The 25,999-nt window shown below is 43.4% G+C and overlaps 1 protein-coding gene across 2 annotated transcripts in view; it reads right to left on the bottom strand.

Moving 5' to 3' along the window:
- The window catches only part of LOC139994199 (Krueppel-like factor 6), a 273,881-nt gene that overhangs the window by 13,369 nt on the left and 234,513 nt on the right, over window positions 1–25,999 (bottom strand). Inside the window, exons 2-5 of one of the 2 annotated variants that reach the window (XM_072016625.1) lie at window positions 16,100–16,273; window positions 15,720–15,965; window positions 14,466–14,677; window positions 13,616–13,842 (exon numbers count right to left, since the gene is read on the bottom strand). In XM_072016625.1, coding sequence (XP_071872726.1) covers window positions 13,616–13,842; window positions 14,466–14,677; window positions 15,720–15,965; window positions 16,100–16,273 — 859 coding nt within the window. The remainder of the gene's footprint in view (window positions 1–13,615; window positions 13,843–14,465; window positions 14,678–15,719; window positions 15,966–16,099; window positions 16,274–25,999) is intronic. The other variant, XM_072016635.1, reaches the window with a different exon arrangement.

Genomic DNA, 25,999 nt, shown 5'->3' with positions numbered 1-25,999 from the left:
ATTGTTTGATTTCACGTTATTTTGCGCGGAATAAAATTAATTTTGTATACTTGAAATAACATGTAAATACAGAATGACTGAGAAAAATTTTAATGAAACTGGAATGTGCTATAGATCTTTTCCGAATGCGCATAGGGAGTATCGATAGAGCTAGAGGTTGAATGCTTCGTGCAAGAGCATTTATACCTGTAATACAGCTCTTTCCTCGATGCAACTGCAATATGCAGCTACGTTTCGGAGTAGAGTAAATAGCAAACAGTGGAGCAAAGCCATCGAAAAATGGATTCTCGTGTTTTATATGAATAATGCGCACCATTTCGAAGAATTATGTCGAGACATTCTGTAAATTTACGTATTCGAATATTCATGATGTTGAAATAGCAATTTTTAAGTGTGCACTTTTAAACATCCCCTTTCTTCTTTTTTTTCCGTAAAACAACGAAACGTCTAACAATCATAATCCCTTTACCCTCTCATCATTATAACCCTCTGGCCGTATCTACACCCTCTAACTTTATCTCTGTACACCGATCCCCTATCTCTATGCCCTCTCATTATCAGGACATTAGTCCCTCTCGATCAATAATGTACCTTCCATTTCACCTTTGCCTCGTTCTACCGTGGAATCGCACCCTTTCCCCCCCTATAACCTAAAATCCCCAGCCGCGAACAGAATTACAGAAAAAATCAACGGGGCCATTACACGTGCAATTAAACGAACCAAAAAAAAAAAAAAAAAAAAAAAAAGGAGAGAGAAAGAAAAAGCAGAGGAAGAACGAAAAACAAATAGAGAGAGAAGGCGAAAAAAGGAAGGGAGAAAAAGCAGGAAAAAAATCAACGTGCGACGTGTCGCGTGCGTGCATAGGCCCCATCGAAAAGGCAAATTGAATTTCGAGTAACCATGGTGACTGCGTAACGTGGCGAACGACCGCAGTCAGTGTGTGTCGCCCGCGAGAGACACGCGCGCGTGTATTATGCGTCGAACAGAAGCGTGTGCGGGTCAGTCAACTTGGACGCGTGTGAGTGTGCGTGTCACGGCCGCGGCGGAGACGCGCGCCAGGTGGACGGGGCGGAACGATGTGTAGGTGCATCGTGCATTGCGCATTTTATCGCCGCATAATGGCCTCCCGGCGGTTCGTTACCACCTACGTAATAAAGCCATATTAAACAGGACGGCTTAAAGTGTTAACCTGCTCTACCCTCTCGACGTCCCGCCCCTGTTCTGCGCTCGTTTCGAGCCCGTAACGAACGTTGCTAAACGACGCGATACGTCAGCCCCGCGCAACCCCGTATCCCACACTACCAGCTTTGTTCCGTACGAGTATCAGTCGTCTGTTTATCTCCTTTGTTGATGTGCGTGCACAGTTCGGGAGATTGGGTAATTTCTTCCTGCTCTCCGAAGAAGGGGTGTTGTTATTGTTCGATGGTACCGAGGGTAGTGTTTCCCTTGGTCGCATAGTCGTCCGTTACCCGAACCCTCGAATGTTGGGGAAAAATAGGATTAAGGTTTTATTAACAATAAGTTAAAACGCTTCGATGGTTTCGCAGGCGTTTCGAGATACTGATGCTTCGAATAACGCACGATCGATATTCTTCGAGCGATTTTTATAAAATCCATGTGACCCATGGAGAACGAAACTTCCCAACGCACTTACCATTAATTCCATAAATTCCGCGTATATTCCATACAAACCAGACCCGGTACAAATAGAACATGATAGAGAAAGAGGGATGCGAGGACAGTCGCTATGGTAGGGAAAGCTAGAAGTGGCTGGTTTCACGTAGTCCTCGATGACGTTCGTCCCGTTCGGCGTAGAAACGATTTTTCTATGTCCTTCCCTCCATCTGACGTTCCTCGAGAGGTCTGAGTGGGTCGGTATTGCGTCGATATGTCAGACCGTCCCTGGCAATGTGTGTTCGTCGTCTTTGCATTTTATTAAGTCCGTCGTCGGCGACGATGTATAGGCTACCTTCCGTCATGTCGCCCAGGGATAGGACAACCGGAATTTATGACCAAGGATTCCATCCCTAGTCCTGTCTCTCTTCTACTCCCTTTCTTTCTATTTCTTTTCTGTCCTCTGTCCTTTACATCCGAACACGTTCCGCGCGAGAAACGTTTCGACGAGAGAAACGCGCCTAATACCGAAGGACGTTTCGTGGATCCGCATGACAGATCGGTGGACGTGGAAGATTCTTTTTCTTTCTTGTTTCTAGTGCGCGCGCGTGCACCATCGAGAGATTCCGAGAGACGAGAATCCGCCAGGTCGATGGAAGTAAAATTTTTTACAGTTTCGACGTGCTAGAGATTCTGGTTGTCCAGCATAGGATATTCAGACGAACCAGCGGCGATATCCTGACGGGGAAGATCGATCAGGAATCTGGGAATAACTTTATGCATGTTCTTCCTCGCGGAGAGAATTTTTCCTGACAGCATTGAAATTCTTTCATGTACAGGAAGTTGAGAGATGGCTGGAGAATACCGAAAGATATTTGTTTATATTTATTTATATTTAAATAAATATTTATAGTTACTGCTTTGACCGTGTCCTGTATTTTTCTTGAAATTCTTCACGGGCTTCAAATGTGAATTGCGAATTTCGATCGTGAAAATTTGAATGATTCTCGACGATGCATGAAATTTATAACATGGAAATATCTGCGAAGTTTCCCTTCACGATTTGATTGCCAGTAAATCGCTGCTAGTCAGTAAACGCAGGTCGCAAAGTAAAATTTCGTTGAACGTTAGTATCGTAAGCTTTCGCGAAACGGTTTTACGTTACACTTTCCGGGGAAATATACGATATTTCTTTCGTCACTCGTGTCGATGGAAAATGTCAAATTACGATGAAAATTTTGCGAGCGAATATTTTCTAAAATTACGTGTCGGCGGAAATGAAAATTTAATTAACCCCGATCTGTATGTATCCTCCATTAAAAGTCTACCATTTCTTTTCTTTTTTTTCTTTTTTTTTTTATTAAAGCTCCATAACCAAACAGACATAATACTCCGGGCTAAATACAATAAAAAATTGAGAAAAAAGTTTAATTTCCTTCGCGAAGCGGAGCACTTCAATTTCCAACGAAGCAAAAATCGAGGATCGGCGTTCGAAAAAATCTTGATCCGTTCCACTTGCGCGGAAGTCGGAACGTCGGAGAGCCGGATTTTCTTCATTTTCTTTCGTAGAAATATCGTAGACTGTAAAGCGGTAACAGCTTTCTTCCTGCGAAGAATTGCGCGTCCCACAAAGCGAGACATGATTTTCTACAGCTGCGAACGTTTAACCCCCCGCCGTTGCAGCGTTGTATTAATACGAAGAAAGGATCGTGAAAATTACTCGACCCTGAGGACTGTCTCGTTAAATTTAACTTCTTTCAAGATTGTCCGCGACAAAAATTCGATAAAGTAAAGCCGGTTGATCGTTTAAGGGAGAAAAGGTGAATTGTGAAACAAAAAAAAAAAAAAAAAAAGAGAAGAAAAGAGGAAATAGAAAAGAAGAATTCGAGCAAAATATTACGAACCGCGCGAAAAATTTCCAGTCCGCGTAACAAAGGACGAAACTTCGCAAACCACAAAAGAAGATTCTACATTGTTCTACGAGAGCCATTGTAGCGGACGTTGTACAACTCTTTTTTATTTTTTCGCATTTAGCTGGTTTTAAAGGATGCCATTCCTACCGTTACGATCGTGTGACAATTTTACAACCAGACGATACAATTTTCTATCGGTATTTTAATCAAAGTTCGAAGACCCTTCGAACTGTAATAAATTTTTCCACTGATCCACGAATATCGAAGAATATTTAACGAATAACGGAACGACATACCCAACGTTTTTTCCGTAAGGATTAATAAAACTCGTCACGTTCTAAAATACGTTTAACTGGAATTGCAAGAGACTGTCTTGTAAGGTTTCTTGATAGATTGTTCGCGGTAGTGCCGAATTTACGTTCGCACGATACGAAGGGTTCCCGGGTACGATGTTTTATATTTTTTCCCGCCGTTCCACTTGAGAAACGACGTTGTCAAACCCCACCCCTAGACAGGGGCGGTTCAGGAAAATTTTGCTAGGGAATCGGGTTGGCAAGTCGTTGCTTTTTCGAGGGACAAATTTTGCGCCGGGACGGCGGCAGTGCGGCGCGCGGTCGTATACTAAAATAGGATGAAGCACGATAGAAATGAAAAATGAAACGGGATTTCCCGTAAAGAAATATCGTACGCCCCGAAAGAGAAGCGTATGAGGTGTTTGTTTCGGAAGGTCGCGGCATTTACTTCGGAAACGGAAACGTTTCGGCGGATATAAAGCAGGATCCCAAAGAAGAATGGGGATAAAATCACGTGTTTCGAGGGAAAGAAAAAAGTACTTCCGTGAAGAACTAACTTTCACGCGGAACTTTTACTCACTCAGCATCCTTTGACTTTCTAATTATGGACTTCGCGTTGTTTATGTTTCGAGAAATAATTTTATAATTTTGTATAAAGCAAAGTGTTCGCGACATTTCATGGACAGGATTTACGTCAGAAATAACAAGAAAAGTCGCAGGTTGTAACATACTTAAGAAGGATTTGATCTCCTGTAAATACAGCGTGTCTGAGCATATACGGAATATTCTACTTGTATTTCGTAAATAGCAACCAAAAGCAGAAGTCTTACCGTGTCGAATTTTGTGAAATTACTTCAAGAACAAACATTCTTTCTTTCTACATATAACCAACCATCCTCTCTTTGGAAAGAAATATTTTGCAAAAAAGAATTGTATTCTTTTATCAGAACAACCTGCGTCGCTATAACCGGATTATTCTACTGGCAATAATTCCACAATGGAGCGCACCAAAAATTCGGAATTCCTAAAACACAAACTAAAAACTATATGCAATCTACTACTTCCAGCTACTATTTCCTACCCTGTAACATTAAATTTAGTCATTTCAAAGATGGAAGTACTCCCTCTAATTAACCATAGAGTCGCGTAAGAGATTCGCTGCGAAACGTCACACGCGTAAAACTTCTTAGCGTCTCGGAGTAAGTTGTAACGGAAAGTTGAAACGGTCGATCGTTGAAGATCGATGACAGGGCGCGTGGTTTTCTCGATAGTGTGCGGCGGTGTGTACGAGTACACCCGGGTTCTTGGCTGCCTGTTTCCGTCCCAGCGGTATCGACTACGGTTAGAGATAGCACGTTCCTCGTGTTGTGAACTGCGGTTTCGCTGTCAACTGTAGCGAGAACTTTGACGACGTTTCCAATTGTTTGCGGTGCCAGGGTACCGGGGATCGGCAGTGGCGGACGAGGGACGACGGCGGCTTCTAACTTCGCTGCGTGTTTCGAACGTATTTCGAACAGTGCCCGAGGTACGAATCGATATGTACGTACACGGAGATCACCCGTATCTCACGTGTGTGTATACATGTGCACACGCGTATCCACGCAAGACAAAGCAAGAGAGGGTTACATGCATACATGTACGCCCTCGTTCATTATATAGTATCAGAACATATTCTGATTTTACGCAAGATGTGATAATTGGTCCAAATTACCAAGGAAGCGATAATCGATCAGCATTTTGCATTCATGCAAGAATTTAATCTTATCATAAAGTTAAGCTTCTCCGCCTAAGATTTTAAACGTGATAATAATTCTCAAAGGTTTCAATAATAACGCCTATTTGAGAGTCGCTTCATTTTCTAAAAATATTCTAATACTTATGAGTGGAGGTGTGTAAGGTATAATCCGTAACCGAACGAACTTTCCTGTAAATAATACAAGGGCCGGGAAGATTATTTCGGGAATAATGCAGCAGCCGTTGATAAGAATTTTAAGTATTCACCGATTGCTCCGGTTGCAGGTACGCGCATGGGAATGCGAATAATCGAGCAGTGAATTAATCAGAGTATCATTTGGGAATTGATGCACGGCAAAAGCTTCAGGTTTAAGAGTTTCCAGCCGCTTTGACGCGGTGAGCAAGTTAGACAGCTTAGCGTTGAACACTTAAAGGAGGAACTATAGAGTTGTGTCTAGTCTGAACTGATCAGAATCGCTTAGGGTAAAATACACAGGCTTCGAGGTTAGGTCCGGGTTAAATCGCACTTAACGCCGAAGACTCGAGATTCGGCAAGCTGCTAATTAGTTTGTACAAATCACCTAGTCCTACCGAGGAATCTCTCTTCTGCAAAATCGCCTCTCAAAAGTTCCTATTGACTCTTATATCGTTTGAAATATAATAAATAGAGTTATTTGAATCACCTAATCTTCAACATCTTAAAATTCAATCTTGAACATTGCGCAGAATAATCAAACTTGTTGTATATTATGGATACCACTAGTCTTTAAGTAAGCAATCTATTTTCAAATGTAGATCATCTAAAAATTGTTCGCAATCGAATTTAGTGAATTACAAGACAAAATTATTTAGCTGCACTCAAATATCTTTTTGATTCAAATAATTCTATCGCACTCTATCGTTCAAACAAGCAAAGATGGAAACAAAGATCGACCTACGCCACGATCAATCGACGTGTATCGAGGAAAATACGCGAGAGGCTTCGTGTTTGAGGTTAAAGCGTAAAAGTAGACGCTTTCAATCCCGCGGATACATTCGCCTAAAGGCAGAAATACGCGAAAAGGGTGGGAAACCAGTGGCCCGAGTTCGGTTTCTCCTGCTATTATTTACGAATCGTATTACTGCAATGTGCCGTGGCCTGAAATTCCTGATAATAATGCGGGACCACCCCTCTCATATCGACGTGTGGAGAAATTTTGGATTATACTCAAGTAGGGAACGAAGATTTATTCCGAAGCCGACCGCGGGATTTCTCGTTTCCCCGAGTGGCCATTTATATTGCAGAAAGAAAACTTTCGAGCACCTTGACTGATGTAATGTTGCTTTGGGAGGCTCACGGCTGGAAATTATTGGATTAAAGTCGATCGATTTGATTGCAGAGAAACATCAGTCTTGTCTTATATGAGAGAACTAAAACATTTTAAGTACGCTCATCATATTTTATTTTGTTTAGTTAGTTTAGTGCAGATAATAATTTCAGAATAATTTAATCAGACGGAATAATAAACATACAAACACCTATCATTTTAGTCTGCTCATTCTGCGTGTCGTCGGATATTTTATATTATAACAAGAATTTGGGGAAAGCAAAAATGGCAAAATAAACGATTATAAAGCAATTTAAAACCTTGAGACCTTTTCACCTGGAATTTACGTTTGATTCGACACAGAGGAGCACACGCGGCGTTCACGTCGATTAAATTTCGTAGTCAGAATCCTTTCAAACGAGAGCCAGAAACGAACAACCGCTGCGTTCAAGAGCGAGCTTGGAAACGACTAGAGAAGTTGATTTCCAAATCCCAGGCCCGATAACGCAATAACTCCTCGCGTTGTTTGTTTTCGAAGAGAATAACGCGTTCTGGCCCCCTCGCTAGCTCGATAAATTATCGGGCCGTGCTTTCCTTATTTTTCGCATGGGAACAATAGCCGCCGACTCGACGCGAAATTTGAAAGGTTTCAATACATCCCTCGCGGTGAATGCAAAGAGGAAACGCTCCAGTAATGTGCAGAACGGCCTCTTCCGAATGGCTAGAACGCATCGCGAGCAGCCACGTAGCGATAAATAATTTCTCAGGGCCTGTGTGTATCGGTCGCAGCCTCTACAGCCTTTTATTATTTTCCTCATCCTTCGTTTGATTTAAGCGCGTTCGAACGCCATCCTATTTCTAAGGCGTAAATTATCACGCCTTGGCTGACCTATTTGCGGCTGTTGCCTCTCGCTACGTAATATTATTCGCTCGAACGACAATCAGTACGTTACTTTGACCGATATCCGACGATCGAGGAAAACCATGTACTCGATCATCGTGTTGTTGCACGAAGTTGTAATTAAAAACGGGACGATCGAAACTGGTTATTGGTTGCGCGAAACCGATCAGGAGAGATCGATGAGACGCGAATGACGTTATCATAATACGACTCATCTTGGAAATGATTCGCGAAAACGCGATGATAACGTGAAAATATTTTCGTCAAGACCTTTATCGAAGTTTATTAAAAATTCAGTGACACGATCGAAGTGGTTGGAACGTATAGAGTTTCCCTTCTCTCTGATTTTTCTTTTCCCATGAACTCGACGCGAGGACGTTCGATCAATGCCGGACAAATCCACGGGATAACGAATCTGTCGTTCCTTAATTTTCCAAATATATTGACATTCCATCAACGAGCACTAAGGGAACGATTGCGAAAAGTTTCCAACGAAACGATTGGACTCCGTAGAGGGATCAAAGTCCTGTCCACAGCTCGAGACGCGAGAACAATGGTGTTTGGAATGGAATTCCGGAACAGAAAGTCTCTGTAATTGGAAATCTCTCTCTTTTTCCCTTCTTCTTTCCCATCTTCGTCTTCTTCTTCGGGCGTATAGTTGCTGGGAGACTGGTTGGACCATCGGATCGATAGTTCCTCGATTCCCACGAGAAAATCGTATAGAAAGGCTTTGCCAGCGTAAAAACGGAGAAATCACTGAAACGCGATATTGACGGGCAAAGTGGATAAACAAGGAACAAATCCTGTTTCCTCGAAAATGTTTAACGCTCTCCTGGCAATACTTTTCGTTCGAACAATCGTGTCCCGTTAAACGTCTCGACAAATCCATCTCGACGTCGATGCAATCGGTGTGTGCCTATTCCATTTCGCCAACTGAATGAAACAAAACGTCGAAAACAAAAATGCAACGTTTCCATTCCGCGATATATATCGTGAACGACGAAATCGGAGTTAGAGAAAACCTGCGCTTCACAGCAAGACCATAACGCCGCGGTCGATCTCATCAACTTGGCTCCGCTGTTTAGAGTTAACATCTTATCGGCTCGTTAGAAGGGAATTAACAGGACCCTGGACGATGGCTTTGACTGTTAAATCGTCTAATCGGATCGATTCGTCGTTAAGACGAGAGTCTTGAAACGTAGTGAGAAGGAGATCCCAAGGAGAGCTGGGTCAGGGATGAACGACCTCCTGCTGGCCCGCCGGATATCTACATGCCGAAAGATCCTCGAAAGGAAAGTTCGCCGATGGAATTCGTAACGAGCCTTCATGTTGACTCGACCACACGATCGCCCGTACTCCGTGATTCGACGATTCGCCTCGTTTCGCGTCCCGGTCCTCGCGAACGCTCCTTCCAAGCCGGCAGTAATTAGATTCGCCGACCGAGATCAAAGTATACCGGTATTTCCATCTCTGGAAGAAAGTTGCTCGCGGACTTTTCTCCGCCCGCCTTCAGCCAACTTTTTCGTTTGCGTCTCTTACCAACACTACCTTTTCTTCTCTCTTTCTATCCTCGTCTCTTCGAATTCGTTGGAATCTGAGAAGGCACCATCGACGGTGGATAACCATACGCGTGCCTAGCATTGAAGGTTCGTACTTGATTTCGATGATAAAATTTGATTCGAGAAATAAAAGAACGGTGGTTGAAGTGTCTGAAATATTGAACTATTTTCATAAGTAATAAGATTCTTCTCGGTAGGGATTACTTGTTGAAAATAAACAGCTATTTGGATATTTCCGCAAATTGTTTGTTATTTCTATACCAGCTTTTCTACTCCTCTTGTACAATACTGCTAAATCGCTTATATAGATGTTTATATATTTACGGAGAGTTCAAAGATACAAAACTTTAAAGGATTTTATACTATGCAAAAACATATGAAACATCCAGACTAAAGTACACGTTATTATATTTCGGAAATAAAACAAATATTTATTTAGCTTTGAAAGTATTAAAACCGAATAAAATAAATTTCTGCTTTCAGAAAAACAGCTACTTATAGAACGACATAACAAAAACGACAAAAGTATATTCTATCAAGAACCTGTACTCGGCACAATCCGTGTACAGCAGACGGACTAGCAAACACAATGGGACATCGAAAACTGGTTACTCGAAAAGGAAACAATATCGGATTGGATTAAGCGAAACCCTGTGAACGTCGAAGCGTTACACGAGTCCGCGGGGCGAACGATTAACTGGAAAATCCCGGGGATCCGTCAGCGGGAACATCCGTCACCGGGAAACCAATTACGACGGAGGTAATAGCCGGCTAGGGGGCAGGACACGCGTGGCGTCCTTTTCAGCCAGTTCTCCCCGGTCAACGTTTTCAGCGAAATAAACGTTCGACCGTAGTACGATACGTGCGCAGACATCGTCTGGTGCAGCGCGTTCCAAGCACGAAGGGAGATCCTTGCGTCAGGACGAATTCATAACAGAGTCATAATTGCGGGACGGGGCCCCACAGTATGCATAATCCCGTAGTTAGCAGTTCTGCTTAACGATCCGCGAGAAGCAATCCCGACGTACCTGCCACGCTGCAGGATGAAGGTATCCCAGCCAACCTCTCTCTTATTGCCAACCCTCTCACCCTCTGCCTGTCTCTTCCCTTTTATTTCTATTTCTTTCCCTTTTTGCCCCGTTCTTTTCACCTACCTATTCCCTTCTCGCTACTTTTCGCTAGTTTTTTCTGTTTTCTTATTTTCTTGGTCTTGCTATTCATTACTCTGCTTTAATTCATTTCCTATTTACTTGTTTTAGCTTTCTAAACAAGCGACGAACGAAATTATCGACAGATGTTCGTTAAAAACTTGTATAAATTTATAAACGAGGTGACTGAAGTTTACACGATATTTTAGGAGAAAATTACTCGGTGGCAATACTTTTTTTTTTTTTTTAATCACTGTGTAATTTTATTTAGGATGATTCGAATAGAAATGGTTGCATAGAAATATACTGTACAGCTCCAAATTCTTCCACCTTGGTTTGCGTTCACCTTGTACTGCTCTAGCGTTTCCCCTTCCTTTTGTTCCTGTTTCTCTGTAATTCTCTTCTTCCATCAACCTGTCCCATACCTATTCGCTTCTCTAGGAATACTCTCGCTAAGCTCATCCTCCCTAATACAGAGGCTGAAATTACACATCTGTGCGCTTTCCTGTAGACACGAAGCAACGTGTATGGATGCAGATGTGCACACGCGGATAGGTAAATAAACACATATGAAGGCGGCCGTGCGCGCACGTGTAACTATTCACGTGCGTAAATATATGTGTACGCGTATACACGTTTAATCACTTGTACGTACAATATTACGGGAACGAGGGCGCGTGTGCTCGCGGCGAAACACGCCGGGATCCGATGTAATGATGGAGCGGATTTTCAGATAAATTTATGAAAGACACGATGCATGTGAAATGAATCGCGTGATTAAATATTTGACGGCTACCCGCCAGGTCAACGATGTATTTTACCGTTGAAGAATTTACATCGAATCGAATTCGATCAATTCGACTTGCATTTCACGTCAAACTACATTTTGAAATTCGGAACATGGTAATTTGAGTGGCATTTCAAAACGAAACATTTTACAGAGTATTAGAGGTAGAAACGAAACGTAAGTAGAATGTGAACTGAAATGGCCAGACCAACGGGTTTAAAGTCTAGTGCAAACGGACAATGCGATACTGTTGCAATTTAGTATTGCACTTGCGTTCCCGTCATCAGGAATACACACAAAAAAAAAAAAAATAACCAATGCTTCTACATATGTATATGTAAGAACACCAAGAGTGATTTTGTAGACGTGGAATCAACGTACGCAGATAATTACGCGCGTGTACACCTGAACGCGTATCTGCTCCCGCCGAAGGGATTTGAAGCGTAAAGAGACAAAAAGTATGAAAAGAGAAGGGATGAAGGGGGTTGCAGGCGGAACGAGAAAGAGGAGAATCCTCGTTAATTACAGTCCTCCGCCATCACCTGCTGCCGCAACCAACGGGGAATAACCGCGAGACGAAGAAGAGAGAAGCGGTATCTGCATGATAATAACGTGTTCGGTCAGTTCCTCGCACAAAGTGACGCAACTTACCGAAGTGACGGGGATGTTGGAAGATTATTCGTGTCTCACATGTTTCGTTCGTTTCCTTGTGATGAACGTTTAGATGAAACGGAGAAGCGTGCTTTTTCGGGAATTATCTATGCATATTCAGTATGCCTAAATAAGCAAACGAACGAATAAAGATGGTTCAGAGTAGTAAATATTAAGTATTAAAAGCGTAGAACGAGTTTCCTTTTTTATATTTTATCATAACTACAAAATCATATCCAATTTCTGAAAACCATCTTTTCACTCGAATATCTCGCACGATAAATAATCGCGATAGCTATATCAAAATCCGATTAAACGGAAATCTTTACCACGAAGCAAGCCGCCTTGTTACATTCTCATTAGGAGATAAGCGTAATTTAAGTTGTACCGCGAAGTGCAAAGAACGGTTGTTCTCTCTATCGATCGAAGAAAACACACGGGTAGGCTGGTTCGATGGTATTAAACATGTATCATCCGGTTTCGCGCACATGGGCCTCGCATTCATCCGGTTTGCGTACACGATTCGAGTACTCCAGAGCCGTCGTACAAGCTGAACAGGCTCCCTTAATTCGGCTTCGTAATTAATTATGCATTGTTATTTACCGCGATAAGGGAGACAGGGAACGCGTCGGGGAATTTATCCCTGGTTGCTCACCGAGATACGTCCGCGATTGTTTCCCGTCCGTTCCCCACCGTCAGACGCCAGGGATAATCGCGTGACTAACGATTAACTGAATCGCGAAGAAAGGGCGCGCGGTGTCGCGTGAAACGCGCAAAATTATCAAGCGACCGCATGGTATCGTACAAAGACGGACGCGTTCTGTAACGTTTATTAATGGCCAGCATCGGTACATTTGATAATTGGTAACGCGCGTCACCTTAATTGCAGAAAGCGTGATGAATGTTCGTAAGAACCGAAGGAATACTTTACGCTGCCTGGTCATCGAATTAGAATCGCTAAAAACTTTCCAACATTTTTCATTTTCTTTCTTGTCAAACTGAAAGGCACGGATGAACTCTATAATAGCGAAATGTATTAAGTACTAAAGCGTTATACGCGTCTTAACACTTTGTGTTTTCTTCTATTTGCCTTGATTATGTACTTTCTAACGCGCAATGGTGTGCCGTGTAATTTATGTTTTCATTATGACAATGTTAAATGATCTGGGATGAGTGCACGTGTAATTTGAATGGATTCTAAGCATTTTCAGTGGCAATATAAATCGAATCATTTGTATGACTATTAAATATCTTTTGATGAAAGAAACTCTGTCATTTGTGATCGAGCGTCAAAAATGAAGTTTTTACATACGTTTCTAATTCGATGACCAGTGATTACACTCGATCATTATCGCAAGCTCTATCATTCAACCGATGGTACAAATACTACAAAGTGACACGAAAGAGAATAATCTAACGGTATTCGTTTCAAGAATTTTTCTATAATTCTTCATTCGCTAATAACAGCTTGGTAGGTAAATACAGTCGAAAGGAAAGTTAAAACCATCTCTCAAAGAAACTCTCGAGGGAATGTTAATCGAAGTCTGAACGCTCTGTTTCCAGCGCAATACTCGACCCCATCGATCGCTCTGTTCCGGTCAAACTTTTTGCCCCATTAAACCTCTCTCTTCGACTCTAATCGCAAACTAATCGATCGCTCGCAACTGGTAGGTGCCGTGAAAAACGCGGTTAGGAAGGATCACTCACCTGTGTGCGTCCTCTGATGGGCTTTCAGATGCGAGCTCTTGGTGTATACCTTCTTGCAACCCGGAAATTGGCATTTGTGTATCCTGCGCTTCGTATCAGGTGGACTGTGCTCGTGGCTCCTCGCGTGGTGCCTGTTAGCCACGGTGCTCGCAGCTGCAGTTGTTCCTGCGTGTGCATGTTGCGTGCCAGCAACTGCGGGATAACCATTCGCTGTGACGGAGATCAGTCTGTAAGAAAAACAGAGCCATATCAGAACCATACTTCTTGCATCTCAAGTTTAAATTGACCATAAAACTGTCTCGAACTTTTTATTCGAGGGTTTTGCGTGCAACCGATCCTGTTTGATGACTCGGTTATTTTAACGGATATTTTCCAGAATTTGTTTGATGTGGCTAGCACCGATAGTGGAATTTGTGAAAATAGAAATTGTTGCGAAGGTATAGTTTCCAGGTCATCGATTTCCAGGATTTACATATTATCGAAGTTCACGTAAATGCTAAAAGGCTGCCTCTTTATTTACTTGCCGCGCGGTTTTACGATGCATCATCAACCAAGACGAGCGCATACATTTCGACGAAATAGAAAAAGTTGGCGAATTCGTATAGAACTGTCGTTAATCATTCGGCCAATCTTCCAAGAAAATTTCGTCGATGTAAAAGTAACTCGAAATTAAAGTTAAACAACTTCGTTGCTCTACAAAACTGAAATGTTCTACCTTCGTTATCCTTAATCATCCTTTTCTATCTACCCTCCTCCATAATTATTATCCTTAATTCAACTACTTCTTAATTTTAAATATCTCTCAAAGTTCTTGGTAAATTGCAAAAATTTTTAGTGAAAAATCAGTTACCTTGCGACACCCTGCGCGTTGCTGGTGGTAACCCTGACGATGGCGCTCCTGCCGCCCGTCCCATGAAGGTTGAGGTTCTGCACATCGAGCATCGAACTCCCGCTCGACGAGTGACTGGAGTTGGAATGACCTTGACCCGAGCCCGGGCTCGACGGTGGTGTCAGGATTTGACCTTCGCTTTCGCAGCCGCTATCCTCTTCCTCCTCGATTTCCTGGTGCCGGGTAACATAATTCATTACGCAACAGGATTACGACAACGGGTGGAGGCCTCTGATTAAAGTGCAAGCAACTGGTTAAAACGGTATCGAACATCGATATCGGTACCGCGGCCTCGCGCGTGAATCGATCAGTGCCAAATGACCCCGTAAACGGATTACACATAGCTGTGCGTACGTAAACGCGTGCCGCATGCAGGTGTGCACGAATTACACAGGTTCACATAGCCGGTAGAAAATAGGAAGAATCGTTATTTGTATAACAGCCGGTGTTTGACGGTAATTGAAATTTGACGGGCATTGTGCGCGCGATACGTCGGAACGATACCGCACGAAAAAGGGTGGGGGCGATACAACTGAACCTGTAAACGCAGGTGTTCTTGTCGCGGCATACGCACCAGCCGCGATAATTAATTTCGTTTGATCGTTCCTTTCGTGGCATTCGCGCCGTATTAATCGCCTCGTTCAAAACTCGATGGTCGAAACTCGTTGGCAGATGGAACAAAAGAAAAACAAAAGAAGCGATATATAATGTTGTGGTTACGGTGAGTGCATGTTCTGACGAACTGTCGTTCTGACGAATGAAGCAACTGAGGAATGAGGTAGCCAGTGCCATAAAAATCTGTGTATACAAAGATTACAGGCTAAGAAATATACATAAGTAGAACTTCATCGATTTGATGTTGACCTGATTTCGATGTCGTTCAATGAATGAAAAGATTAATTTAATATAATATAGTTAAAATGAGGAACGATCTATCCGATTCAAAGTCTTAGTAATATGTGATTGATTAGAGAAGATAATGAATTATAAGCTTGCTCTTATACGAAAAACTAAAACTATGATCTATCGTATTTTTCTTCTGGGATCTTCGCATAATTGATTTTTTTAAGGTATTTAATAGAACGTTGAGTCGTCAGAAAACGCATCCATTGTAACTACAGCCTACATACACACAACATGAATTCAAGATAAAAGAATACATCATTGCGAACAGAAAATTCGAAAGATTCGCATGCATATCCGGCTGGGACGCACCTCGTGTTCCTCGTCCTCTTCGAGGTCCTCGCTGGGTTCTTTCTTGAGAATGAAAGCCGTGCACGAAACGGAGGGCGAACTATCCCATGACAGTGCCGAACACGCCGAACTCGATGACGACATCGACAAGGAATCAAGGTGCCGGTCCAGGAGATCCCTATCGCGGCCGTTGTGGTTGTGATCGCCTGGACTGAACTTTATATCGTCCAGACAGAGCGTTTCCCTGTCTTCCGACGACGTCGTCACCTGTGTCACGCGAACACCGAGGTTAAGAGGAAAGAAACGACTTTGACACGTGGCTCCAGACATACTCGGAGCGAGTAGAACTTGGCGAACGATCCTATGAGGAGGTATTTTATGACTTCGATGCGAATACTCACCTCCATTTTGATTGGCGATTCGAATTGTGCGTTGGTGGTGCCGGTGGACGCTGTCCACGAGATAGGGGGCGCCCTGAAGAGGTTCCAGGGTGCCGTATCTAACTCTGTGGGCAACTTTTTGTACGACTGCAGCTTCGGCTCGTCCTTCAGGTACCTCTCCATCTCGTAGCATGTCTGGAATAATATATCAGGAGTTAGTTACTTTGAAATACTCGGAAGCTTTGATTAACCTACTATAGTGGCACGTAACTGTGAAATCAAATCCTCGGCTGCCTACATTTCTATATATTTACTTTATTTACTTATGACAATCATTAATTTCTGTGTATGTTTTAAACTAAATTAAAAAATTGTGGTTATTTTCACAATCCTTTTCTTGCATAATGATTATAAGAGCTTAAATTCATTATACGTTGAAGATTACGAATAACCTTACGATTAACAGCCAGACAACAACAGTAAATTTTCCCTAAAATTCGGTGTACAAAGGAACGCGGTTCTAACGAAGAGTGTGACAAACCGCACGGCTCGAAATCGTGGAAGCCGCGATGCGAACTATCTTTCGAGCGTCGTGGACGTATCGGAAGTCTGGTAAAACCTTTCGATCCGATCGCGAAGCAAACACCTGCGGCGATGCGAACTTCTCGAGACAGCGGCAAAATTATCTGCAGCAGCCAAGCGGTCGTGTACGCGAAAACACATCGACGTCTTCATCGTCGTCGAAACAGCTACTCGCGAGTTACCGAACTTCCCCCCTCCGCCTCCTTTCTCTCTCTCTCCTTCCCCCGTAGGCTGTGCCAGTTTCCTACAATTCCTCGGAGACGAAGTGCAAAGTTATGCTACTTCGGTCTGCATGAGGAATTGTGCACGAGCTATGTTCCACAATGAGATTACGTCGCCGATGACTTGCTTCTGCGCGAATCCTCTGTCCCCTCAGGTCCTGCTTGTCCGGTTACTTTAATGGATCTCTCCCCCTCCCATTTCCGTTTTAATATTTTAATAAATTTCCCAAGAATTCTCGAGGTCGCGATAGATGATTCATGCGACCTCGATGGCGGGAAATTTTAATAGAAACGCTCAGAATCTAATGAAGAATAGACCAAAATAGATGGACTCTATCAACGCTCAAGATGAATGTCCTTTGTATATTAAAGCTCGGTGGTTTTAATAAAAGTTTCGTTGATCTTCAAGGTGAATTTTCATTACAACCGCTGTCAGCGTGGTTGTGTTCTCTCCGCTAGAATTATTCAGCCGCCCTCGAAGTCGAGTGCTCAAGACGATTCCAGGAAAACGCAAGGAAACGGCACCGAGTATTTCGCTGTCGCGAGATTTTCACGCTGCTCTATTGCCGAGCGAGGGGTATTAATTATTGGCAACGCGATCTTCCAACAGCGGTTGAATTATGCGGTCGACACGAAGCGAGACGTTTTACTCTCCTTACTTGCCACAGGCTGCACCGCGATAACTGCTAACCGTTCCCCGTGTACCAGACCGCGTCTTCCTTCGGGCATTCTCTGCCAATTTATTACCGCAGCTAACGGTTAGCACTGACGGCGACGGTTTTGTCCGACGGTTTCACGGATGAAACCACTTATCTCCATCGCTGCCGTGCAATAATTCCTCTTTTCTATAAGCCCACTTTAGGGCCAGCCGATAATGGTAACAAAGACGCGGGAGAACGGAGATTGGAAGCTATTTTATTCCAGCTGCATCGAACCAGGTCCTTCTCTTTCCGGCAATTTACACCGTGGAATCTCCTCGAGTTTTGATAACTCGATAGCCAAACTATTAGAGTAATCAATTACTGTCGAATTTCTTAATAATACACAGATTATCACTTTTTTATCTTCTACGTATCTCGAATAATTTTACCAAAGACACGTAGCAATGAATTATTTATTTAGTTATTTGACAGGTAAAAAGAATCTCTAATGTATTAGATCTGTAATGTATTAAGAATACCAGATATGACAAAAATTGACAAAGTGTAATTTTCGTTGTGAGCCCCTCTGACTATTTACGACCACCGATTGACCATTCGAAATGTTTGACACGCGCGGACGAATGAAATTCTCGTTCCTGGTGGCACACGAAAATCAGGAAATTCGATTAATCAGCGAACAACGTCCATTACCGGTTTTTCTTCCTTGCAGCGTGAGCCACAGAGGAAATTCAGAAATTGCAGTCACGATACGAAGGGCGGGAAGGTTGGCGCGCTGTAATTATCCACGCTGTACCGACCGATCACTATGATACCGGGGATTTCCCGATCATTGTAACGCTAATTAAAGCGGAGAGACGGCACGCAGGTCGCGGTTGCAACATCGTCGTTGCATTTTGATGGCCAACGGTAATAATCGTTCTATGAATCTGCATGTATATACCGAGAGAGCCGTGACCATAAATTGGTGGAGCGAATTGACGGGCAAGAGGAGGTGAGCTACTCTTGCGCGCGCATGTTGTAAATATAATGAGAAGCCTGCATTGTAAAATTTGACACGCGGAACCGATGAATTACAAATAGTAGTCCCGTTACAATTACCGGCCAGCCGACTCTTGATCTCGTTACGTTCGATGGAATTATCGCTGTCGAATGACATTCGGCGAAATTAGCATGGAATCGACGCTCGTCAATTGCAAGAAACGTCCACGCGGTTAATCGGTTAAAGCAACTCGTCATTATCTCTTAATCTGATGAGAAATATCCGGTATTAATGAAGTTTATTTGCCGTTTATTCGATACCTGTATTAAGATTAAGAATCATAGACAAGATAGAGAAGAGTATGTTCTGATTAATAGCATTTGGCGACTCCCATAACGGTAAATGTGTTGACAGTACGTAAATTGTAGCAGGGTAATAGCACAGTTCAATAAAGTTCAGGAAGATTTAAGAAGATGGCTAGTTTGCTCGGAGACTAATCGTCCGGATGGCATTCACGTTGCTTCGGGTTGAAATTAAACCAGATGGAAGTTTGTCAAGTTGACGTGTAGGGATTTTTCGGAAAGCGGGAAAAATGGCGACAGGACGAAGTTACAGGGCTTCGTCTAATATCGTTGCTCCCTTCGGCAAGAAAAATAATCATTCTCAGACCCCTTCATTATTCACGATTAAAGTTCGTCCAGGAAGTTCGCGGAAGCGAGTAACGGCGTTAATATAACTTGGGAAAAGAATTTTATCACCAACTCCGGAACCGTTCCTTCTCCCGTTTACTTGACTCGCCACTAATCGACATTGGGCCATTATAACGCTGTTTCATGCTGATCGAACGAATTCGACCAAAAGTAGATATCAATGAAAATCAATAAAACTTTAAGCAAATATTCAGACCATCTTTTTACGAAAGTTTATTACAAGTCAAACAGGTATGTTTAAAAAGTTTTATTCAACATTATCCACAACGTGACACTTTCACACGTGACGCTGAGCTTTGCAGTCAGACAATGGCCTGAGGCATACGTGACCGTGAAATACGAGAAGGTACACCGGTGTTCACAATAGTCTCCGTCGTAAGCAATTGCAGGACGAAAAGGAATTGAAGAAAGATATCGTTAATTCCATCTGATTCAAAATACTGTATAATAATTCCAGAATATACTGCAAGATCTATAGATTGGTGGATTACACAATCGTTACCATAATGATTTTCCATTGGACAGAAACATAAGCGACCGAATCACGAAATGCTCCATTACGCTTTTACCGATAACAGTGATAACCCCATAAGCCGTCGCCGTTGGATTTACGAGGCATACACCGTTGTGTATTTGCCGGATGAAAACGCGTTCGTTTGATGATTAAACAGCGATCCTCCTGATGTGAATCCAACACCGAGGTCATTACTATGCATAAGGTAAACTGCGTTCGTTTCTCCGCATTGAAAAGACTGCTGATATAATTCATAGGTTCCACGTGCACGCGACGTTAAGTTTCATAGAACTTGCATCAAAGAACTGGATTGTTTCGACTTGAATGTCACATCTGTTGGGATCTACGCGGCACTTCTTATGCAAAATAGATGAGTAATAATTAAAAAAACGACATCTGGTTTTGACATGGAATTATTGTTATTGCATATATTACGCGTTTAGTGTGAGGTCTACGAGATCGCTAATTATGACTATACTTACATTCAAACGTTCCAGATTCATGCTTCGCTCGTACGTTCGTTGATTTGAAATCAACTTGAACAAATACGCATGATACAATATATGTATTCACAATCGTAAGACATCCATATTTCCTTCCATAACCTACAGATCCTATAAAACACGTCCAATCGAATGGCGAGAAACATAAATTTATGACAAACCCCTATTACTCTATCCCCTCACGAATATATCCTTTCGCCAAACAATCCATGCGAAACTGCTATCGATCGTTGGACGTCTATCAGTAGAAACATCTACGTTTGATCCTCTCTCTAGTATCCCTGGCCTTCATCGATATGACGCTTTTCCAGGAGAGCCGTTCTAATGCGCGCTCGAGAATCGGACGGATTATGGGGGAAAATCAGGGAACTGGAACACACAGGCGAGACGTGGCGCGAGTCGATAATATCCTCGTGTTGTTCTACGTCTCCAAATCTCTCGAATCGGATGCGAACTGATCGTAGTGGGACAAAGCACGTGAAAACAGAGGAACTAGGAAAGATGTGTGTGTGGTGACGTATGGCTGAAGCGCTGTGTAAACGAGTGGTTGTATGTGACGCGATTCTCCGCAGACTTGGTTACCGTTGTAACGAGCCCGATTCCGGGAAGCACAAAGCCAACTTCAACTGTGCTCGTTCATAACCAGAGGAAAACTTGAAGAGGAATCCGCTTCCTTCGTGCTAATGCTTCGCTTCGCCATCTTCTCCGCGCACTTGTTTCCTGGCTATCCTGCTGGCGGCGAATTTGAAATATTCTCTGGTTCCCTCTTCTACGTATGAAAGTACCTTTTCGACGTAAAGATGCGCCTTGTTCGTACTATCGTAGTATCTCAGGAATTTCAGTTTTCGTTATTACATTTATTGTTCCAAATTATAGTCTGGAAAAAGCACGCTTGGATAACAAGCTTTCTGTTATCTTCCTCTCATATAGGGGAAACTAAATCGTTGAGCTAAGCCAAAACATATTACATGTCACCAGTGTGTTTGTTACCTGAATACACAACCAGGATGTTCATAAGGGCTAATTGTAGGAGTAGATACACATCCCTCGTGGATACCATATCTCCCAAAATTACAATACAGTTTAGCTTGAGAGTTACGTGTAACTTCGTTCCTCTGAGTCTATCTTATAATAAAAACATTTATCGAAATATACTATAAATATAACTGTCAGAGATCTCCTATTCTATAAACGGCAGAAAAGAGCAAAGAATACAATAAACAAAGACATACAGATTACAAAATTCCCCTTCCTAACCTCGAAGCTTTCAATCTATGGTACCATCTGACCGAAAGAGGGTAAAAGAATCAGCTGAGATCAAGGATCCCAAACGACGTACGATTTACGAGAGACTTTGGTGATAACGGTATCAGCGAAGAATCCACGTAACAAAATGGTCAATTCGTGTCGAAACACAGGCAGCAACAAACAAGCAAGGAAAAGATAAAAAGAGGGGAAACCAGCGTTGTAACGGAGGGAAAAGAATGATCGTCACCGCGAGCTAGACGAAGAACACGTGGAAAATGACTCGCGTTCCCAGGATCCCGTTATCGAGGCACTCGTAGATCGGACTGAACTTTCTCTCCGACGCAATTCAGCCTCTTTTCGATCCTCTTCCTTCTCCAGAACTTGAAATCTCGCGTTACTCAGCCTGCGGTGACGCTTTGACGGTAATGATCAGAGAACTTGGGGGACTTGGCAGTAACAGTAAAATAAACCACTCTCGAGAGGACGCGTCTCAGACGGCGAAAACATTGGAAACGCGGGCCTGAAGAGGCAGAACAGACATTAGAGATCGTGATGGACGAGGAAAGGAGTAAGGAAAATCGGCTTCGGGCTTTGGAAACCGAATAAAGGCAGGACAGAGTTTAACGTTTACGCTGTTGAAATATTTGGACGCGTTCCGGTCTTGAAAGAAGATGATCCACTTTGTCGGATGAATAGAATACGAAAGAAATACCGTTGGACTTTGATACCACGATAGGATTTGACGGCGACGATTTTCGATTGATCAGATTCGATGTGGAGACCTCAAACTCGTGGGACCGAACTTTAAACTCACCGGGTGCACGGGGGTTAGTGACGGAGCTGGGCTCTAGGGGACCTAATACGGCTGATCCTAAGACATGACGGATCCCCCAAGCTGGCAACTAAGACATGACGAGTCCCCCAATCTGGAAACTAAGTCATTTGGCATTTTCTATTCGCCCGCGTTCCGCCATAATTTCCATATTTCAGACGGCGTTCCAAGCTATCGCGGATCACTCGCTCGGTCGACGATACTTGCTGTTGAACTTTGCTGTTGGCTGCAACCTTTCGATATTCACCATGTTCGTTAGTATCTTTTTTTTTTCACTATCTAGCGGTCGACGACCTCTCCACACATGGATAATCTAATATAAACCCCTAACCTAATATTAAATATTAGGACTGTATACCAAGAGTTTCTAATTTGATAGATATAATTTGATAAATTCGAGGAAGATATTTTGAAGTTATAGTTTCAGAATATTCGGAATATTGAGATTCAAAAAGTTTGAGTGAACCCACAGCGTCGCCATGATTCACGAAAAGTGTATACGAATGGTTTCCAGATTGAGAAACAGAATAAGAAGACTTGATAGTTATAAAACTCTAAAATATTCAAAGTATCCCTAAGTGTTCAAATGGATTTCAAAAGTTCAAATGGGCCTACATATCTAGTCATTATGATTCACAAAGGTTGAAATGCAGTTGGAAACATACAACAACCGAGTGCAGCCGAGATTATCACTATTCCAGTATCCTTAAATTCCTCAGACACCACCCACGAGCAAAGTTCCTCGAGATAAAGTTCTTCGAACTCGCAGTTAGGCGATCGTCTGCCTTAAATGACGATCGGAAACATAGCGTCCCTGTGACTGGTCTACAGGCTTCTTTTGTGTCCGATTGCACATGGTGGACGCGAAGTTCCGCAGTAATTTCGCAGCGCTGTCATTAACAGAATCCGTGGCCCGGTCGGGAGAAAATGAATGATAACCGGGCCGGTCTGGCGCGCAGAACCATCAATGCTGTTCTGCCCTCCTGCGGAGTCCAACACGGTGGCAGGCTGCCAAGTCGTTAAAGAGATTCCCGCAACTTTAAGGGTGCCGTAAACCTGCGAATTTATCTCGTCCTTTCCTCCTACTTTCTCGACTTCATACCAATGGACATCCCCTTCCCTTTCGCAAAATTTCGACGAAAGCATCGCACGGCCCTTTCTCTTCTCGCCTCTGTGCTCTCTCGTTTGTTTCTCTTGGTTAAGCGAGAGAGCAAGAGAAAGAGAGAGAAGGACGAAGAAGGGGCGGAGTCAGGTGCATTCCACGGATATCAGGATTTCGGTCGGTGGAACTGATTAAATGGAATATATCGTGTCCTGGTTCCGTGCCACGTACACGTACGCTACAATCGCAGGAGATACGAAACCGCACGGCGACACTTTGTCGCGCGCCGGACAGGATTTACGATCACGGCCCTTTAGGCGTTTGAATTACTGTCTCGATTTTACGAAATCGAGAGAACCGTCGAATCACCAGACGCCATGCCAAGTTTCCTTCTTTACACGTGTACATACGTGCGCGTACATCGGTTGAAACGACCATTGCCAGATTTATCGCGCTCGTACCATGGAGATCCGAGAGTTTAGTGATTAACGATTGCGAGGGATGATTGCTGCGTTTTCGGGCTATATTCATAGGCTAACGCATTTCCATCATTTCGTAGTCAACGTTGAATTTGCACGAAATATTTAATACGCTCGAATGTTGAAAGTCTATTCGCAGAAATAAAATGATCAACGTACTATAAGGTTACTTCAGACTTTTCATAATTATCTCTAGTCCGCATATAATTAAACTTAACCGGCTATAACGTCAACAGAGCGAATTAGCATGAAAACGGCGTCAATTTACTTCCAAATCCCCTAAATTGCATCGCACATACGTAGTCTCGTTAATCGAACGACATTCCTTGCTCCTGAAGCGTTCGCGACGTTTGTACCGATACACGACTACATTTCAACGACGCGCCCTAAGCCCCTGCGCCCCCGACTGTCTCTGGAGAGCATCAGCGTTCCATTCAGAGGCTCAGTCTCCTAATTCGATTATGAATATTCGAGTGAACGTCGAAACTCCCCTGTTTGAACTCGATCGAGCGGCCTTCAGAAGCGCTTCCGCGTGGACGGCGTTAGGATTAGACTTCGAGACAAAGCGAGACAATCGCTCGAAGACACAGTTTATATGCACTTGAACTAACGTGAAATTTCACCAAAGCTCGAAGCTTTCCTTCCAATTGAAAATGTAACGGAACGTTGTCGTGCGTGTAGCGTGACCCAGGGTCAGGGTTAACGACGCTAACAAGCCGTGACTGACTGACTTACGACTAATTCAACCGTTCCCTCGTCCACGAACAGATGCCAGGCACAAGCCTCGTTTCGTCGATGGAACGCGATGCGGGTTGTGCTAGCTTTGGTCTCGTTAGGGTGCGGTCCTGCGAAAGGCTGCAATTGTTTGTTATTGTTGTGACGTCACCTCGTTAAGAGCGGCAGCGCGTCTACTCTCGTTAGACGGTCATTTGTAACCCTCCGCGCGAGGGCCGCGATTGGGAAACGCGGGAAACCGAGCTGGAATGCGGTTGAATTCGCTCTGTGAGATTCGAGCGCTCGACGAATTCCTCCGTGGATGCTTGATGGAGCTAAATTGATTCGGGACCCTTTTGCGTTGACGGCGTTACGGTCGATGATGGATGGAATGGCGGAAAAAGGGGGATGAATGCGCTGGTAGATCGTAGATCCTAGATTTCGTGTCTCGCAGCAAACCATCGAACACTTTAAACGATCCATCTTGCTCTTGTAAGATTTTGCAGCGATATATTTTGACAATTATTACGTTCACACCTTGATCAAAAATCGAATATCGTCACTCCGGCAACATTTATCAGGAAACTTTTATGAATATACCATACACGTTATACAAAACTTCCTGAAATTCATTAGTTCTGCGAGGAAACACCACTGACACGATCACATTTGTTAAAACTGGAAATGCACATACAAGTTACGAATCCACCGTGGCAGGAAAGATAAATGGTTTCCGAAAGTTTTCGGAGATTCGATTCGAAGACGTTCTATCGAGACGATCGATCCGACAGGTCCAACGTCCAACCAATTAACTATAACACACGTTTCTAACAGCGAACGCAATCAAGCACAGTACGTACAAGCAGCATCAATTCCGGCGACAGGCCGTTTTATCGTGGTATCAGAGGGGGCAGGTAATAGCGTTGGCTAAGCAAACAACCGATTTTTATTAGCCTTCGTGGTCCCTTTGTGAACGGAGGAGCTTATCGTCAAGGAGGAATACTCTTGCGTTCGTCCTCTCCTCCGTCGATCTTTTTGTCATTGTCTCGTCCTATCCTCCGACCTCCTCTTCTCGTCTTCCAGAAGGAACGTTTCAAAGCCTCGGCATCAGCCCTTACGAAGATTCGGGGACACGACGAGAGGGATCAGTGCCAAGGATCATAGGGTTCAAATTCTTGGAAGAACCGCAAACTAACTGGCTTTTCGTTGTACAACCGAGATCAAAAAGATTTCCAGCCGTCACCACAGGGGACGCATGCTCGCCTCGTCTACGCGGTATATAACCTCGATCCGAACTGGAGGCTTCTTTTCTACGCGAGCTGCTCGTTCCCGAAGGCGCTCTTACCGTCATGCCACGCAATCTTCTCCGCTCCGG

This window comes from Bombus fervidus, chromosome 2, assembly GCF_041682495.2.
Source record: "Bombus fervidus isolate BK054 chromosome 2, iyBomFerv1, whole genome shotgun sequence".
Lineage (NCBI taxonomy): Eukaryota > Metazoa > Arthropoda > Insecta > Hymenoptera > Apidae > Bombus > Bombus fervidus.
This window is presented reverse-complemented; position numbering and strand designations above follow the sequence as displayed.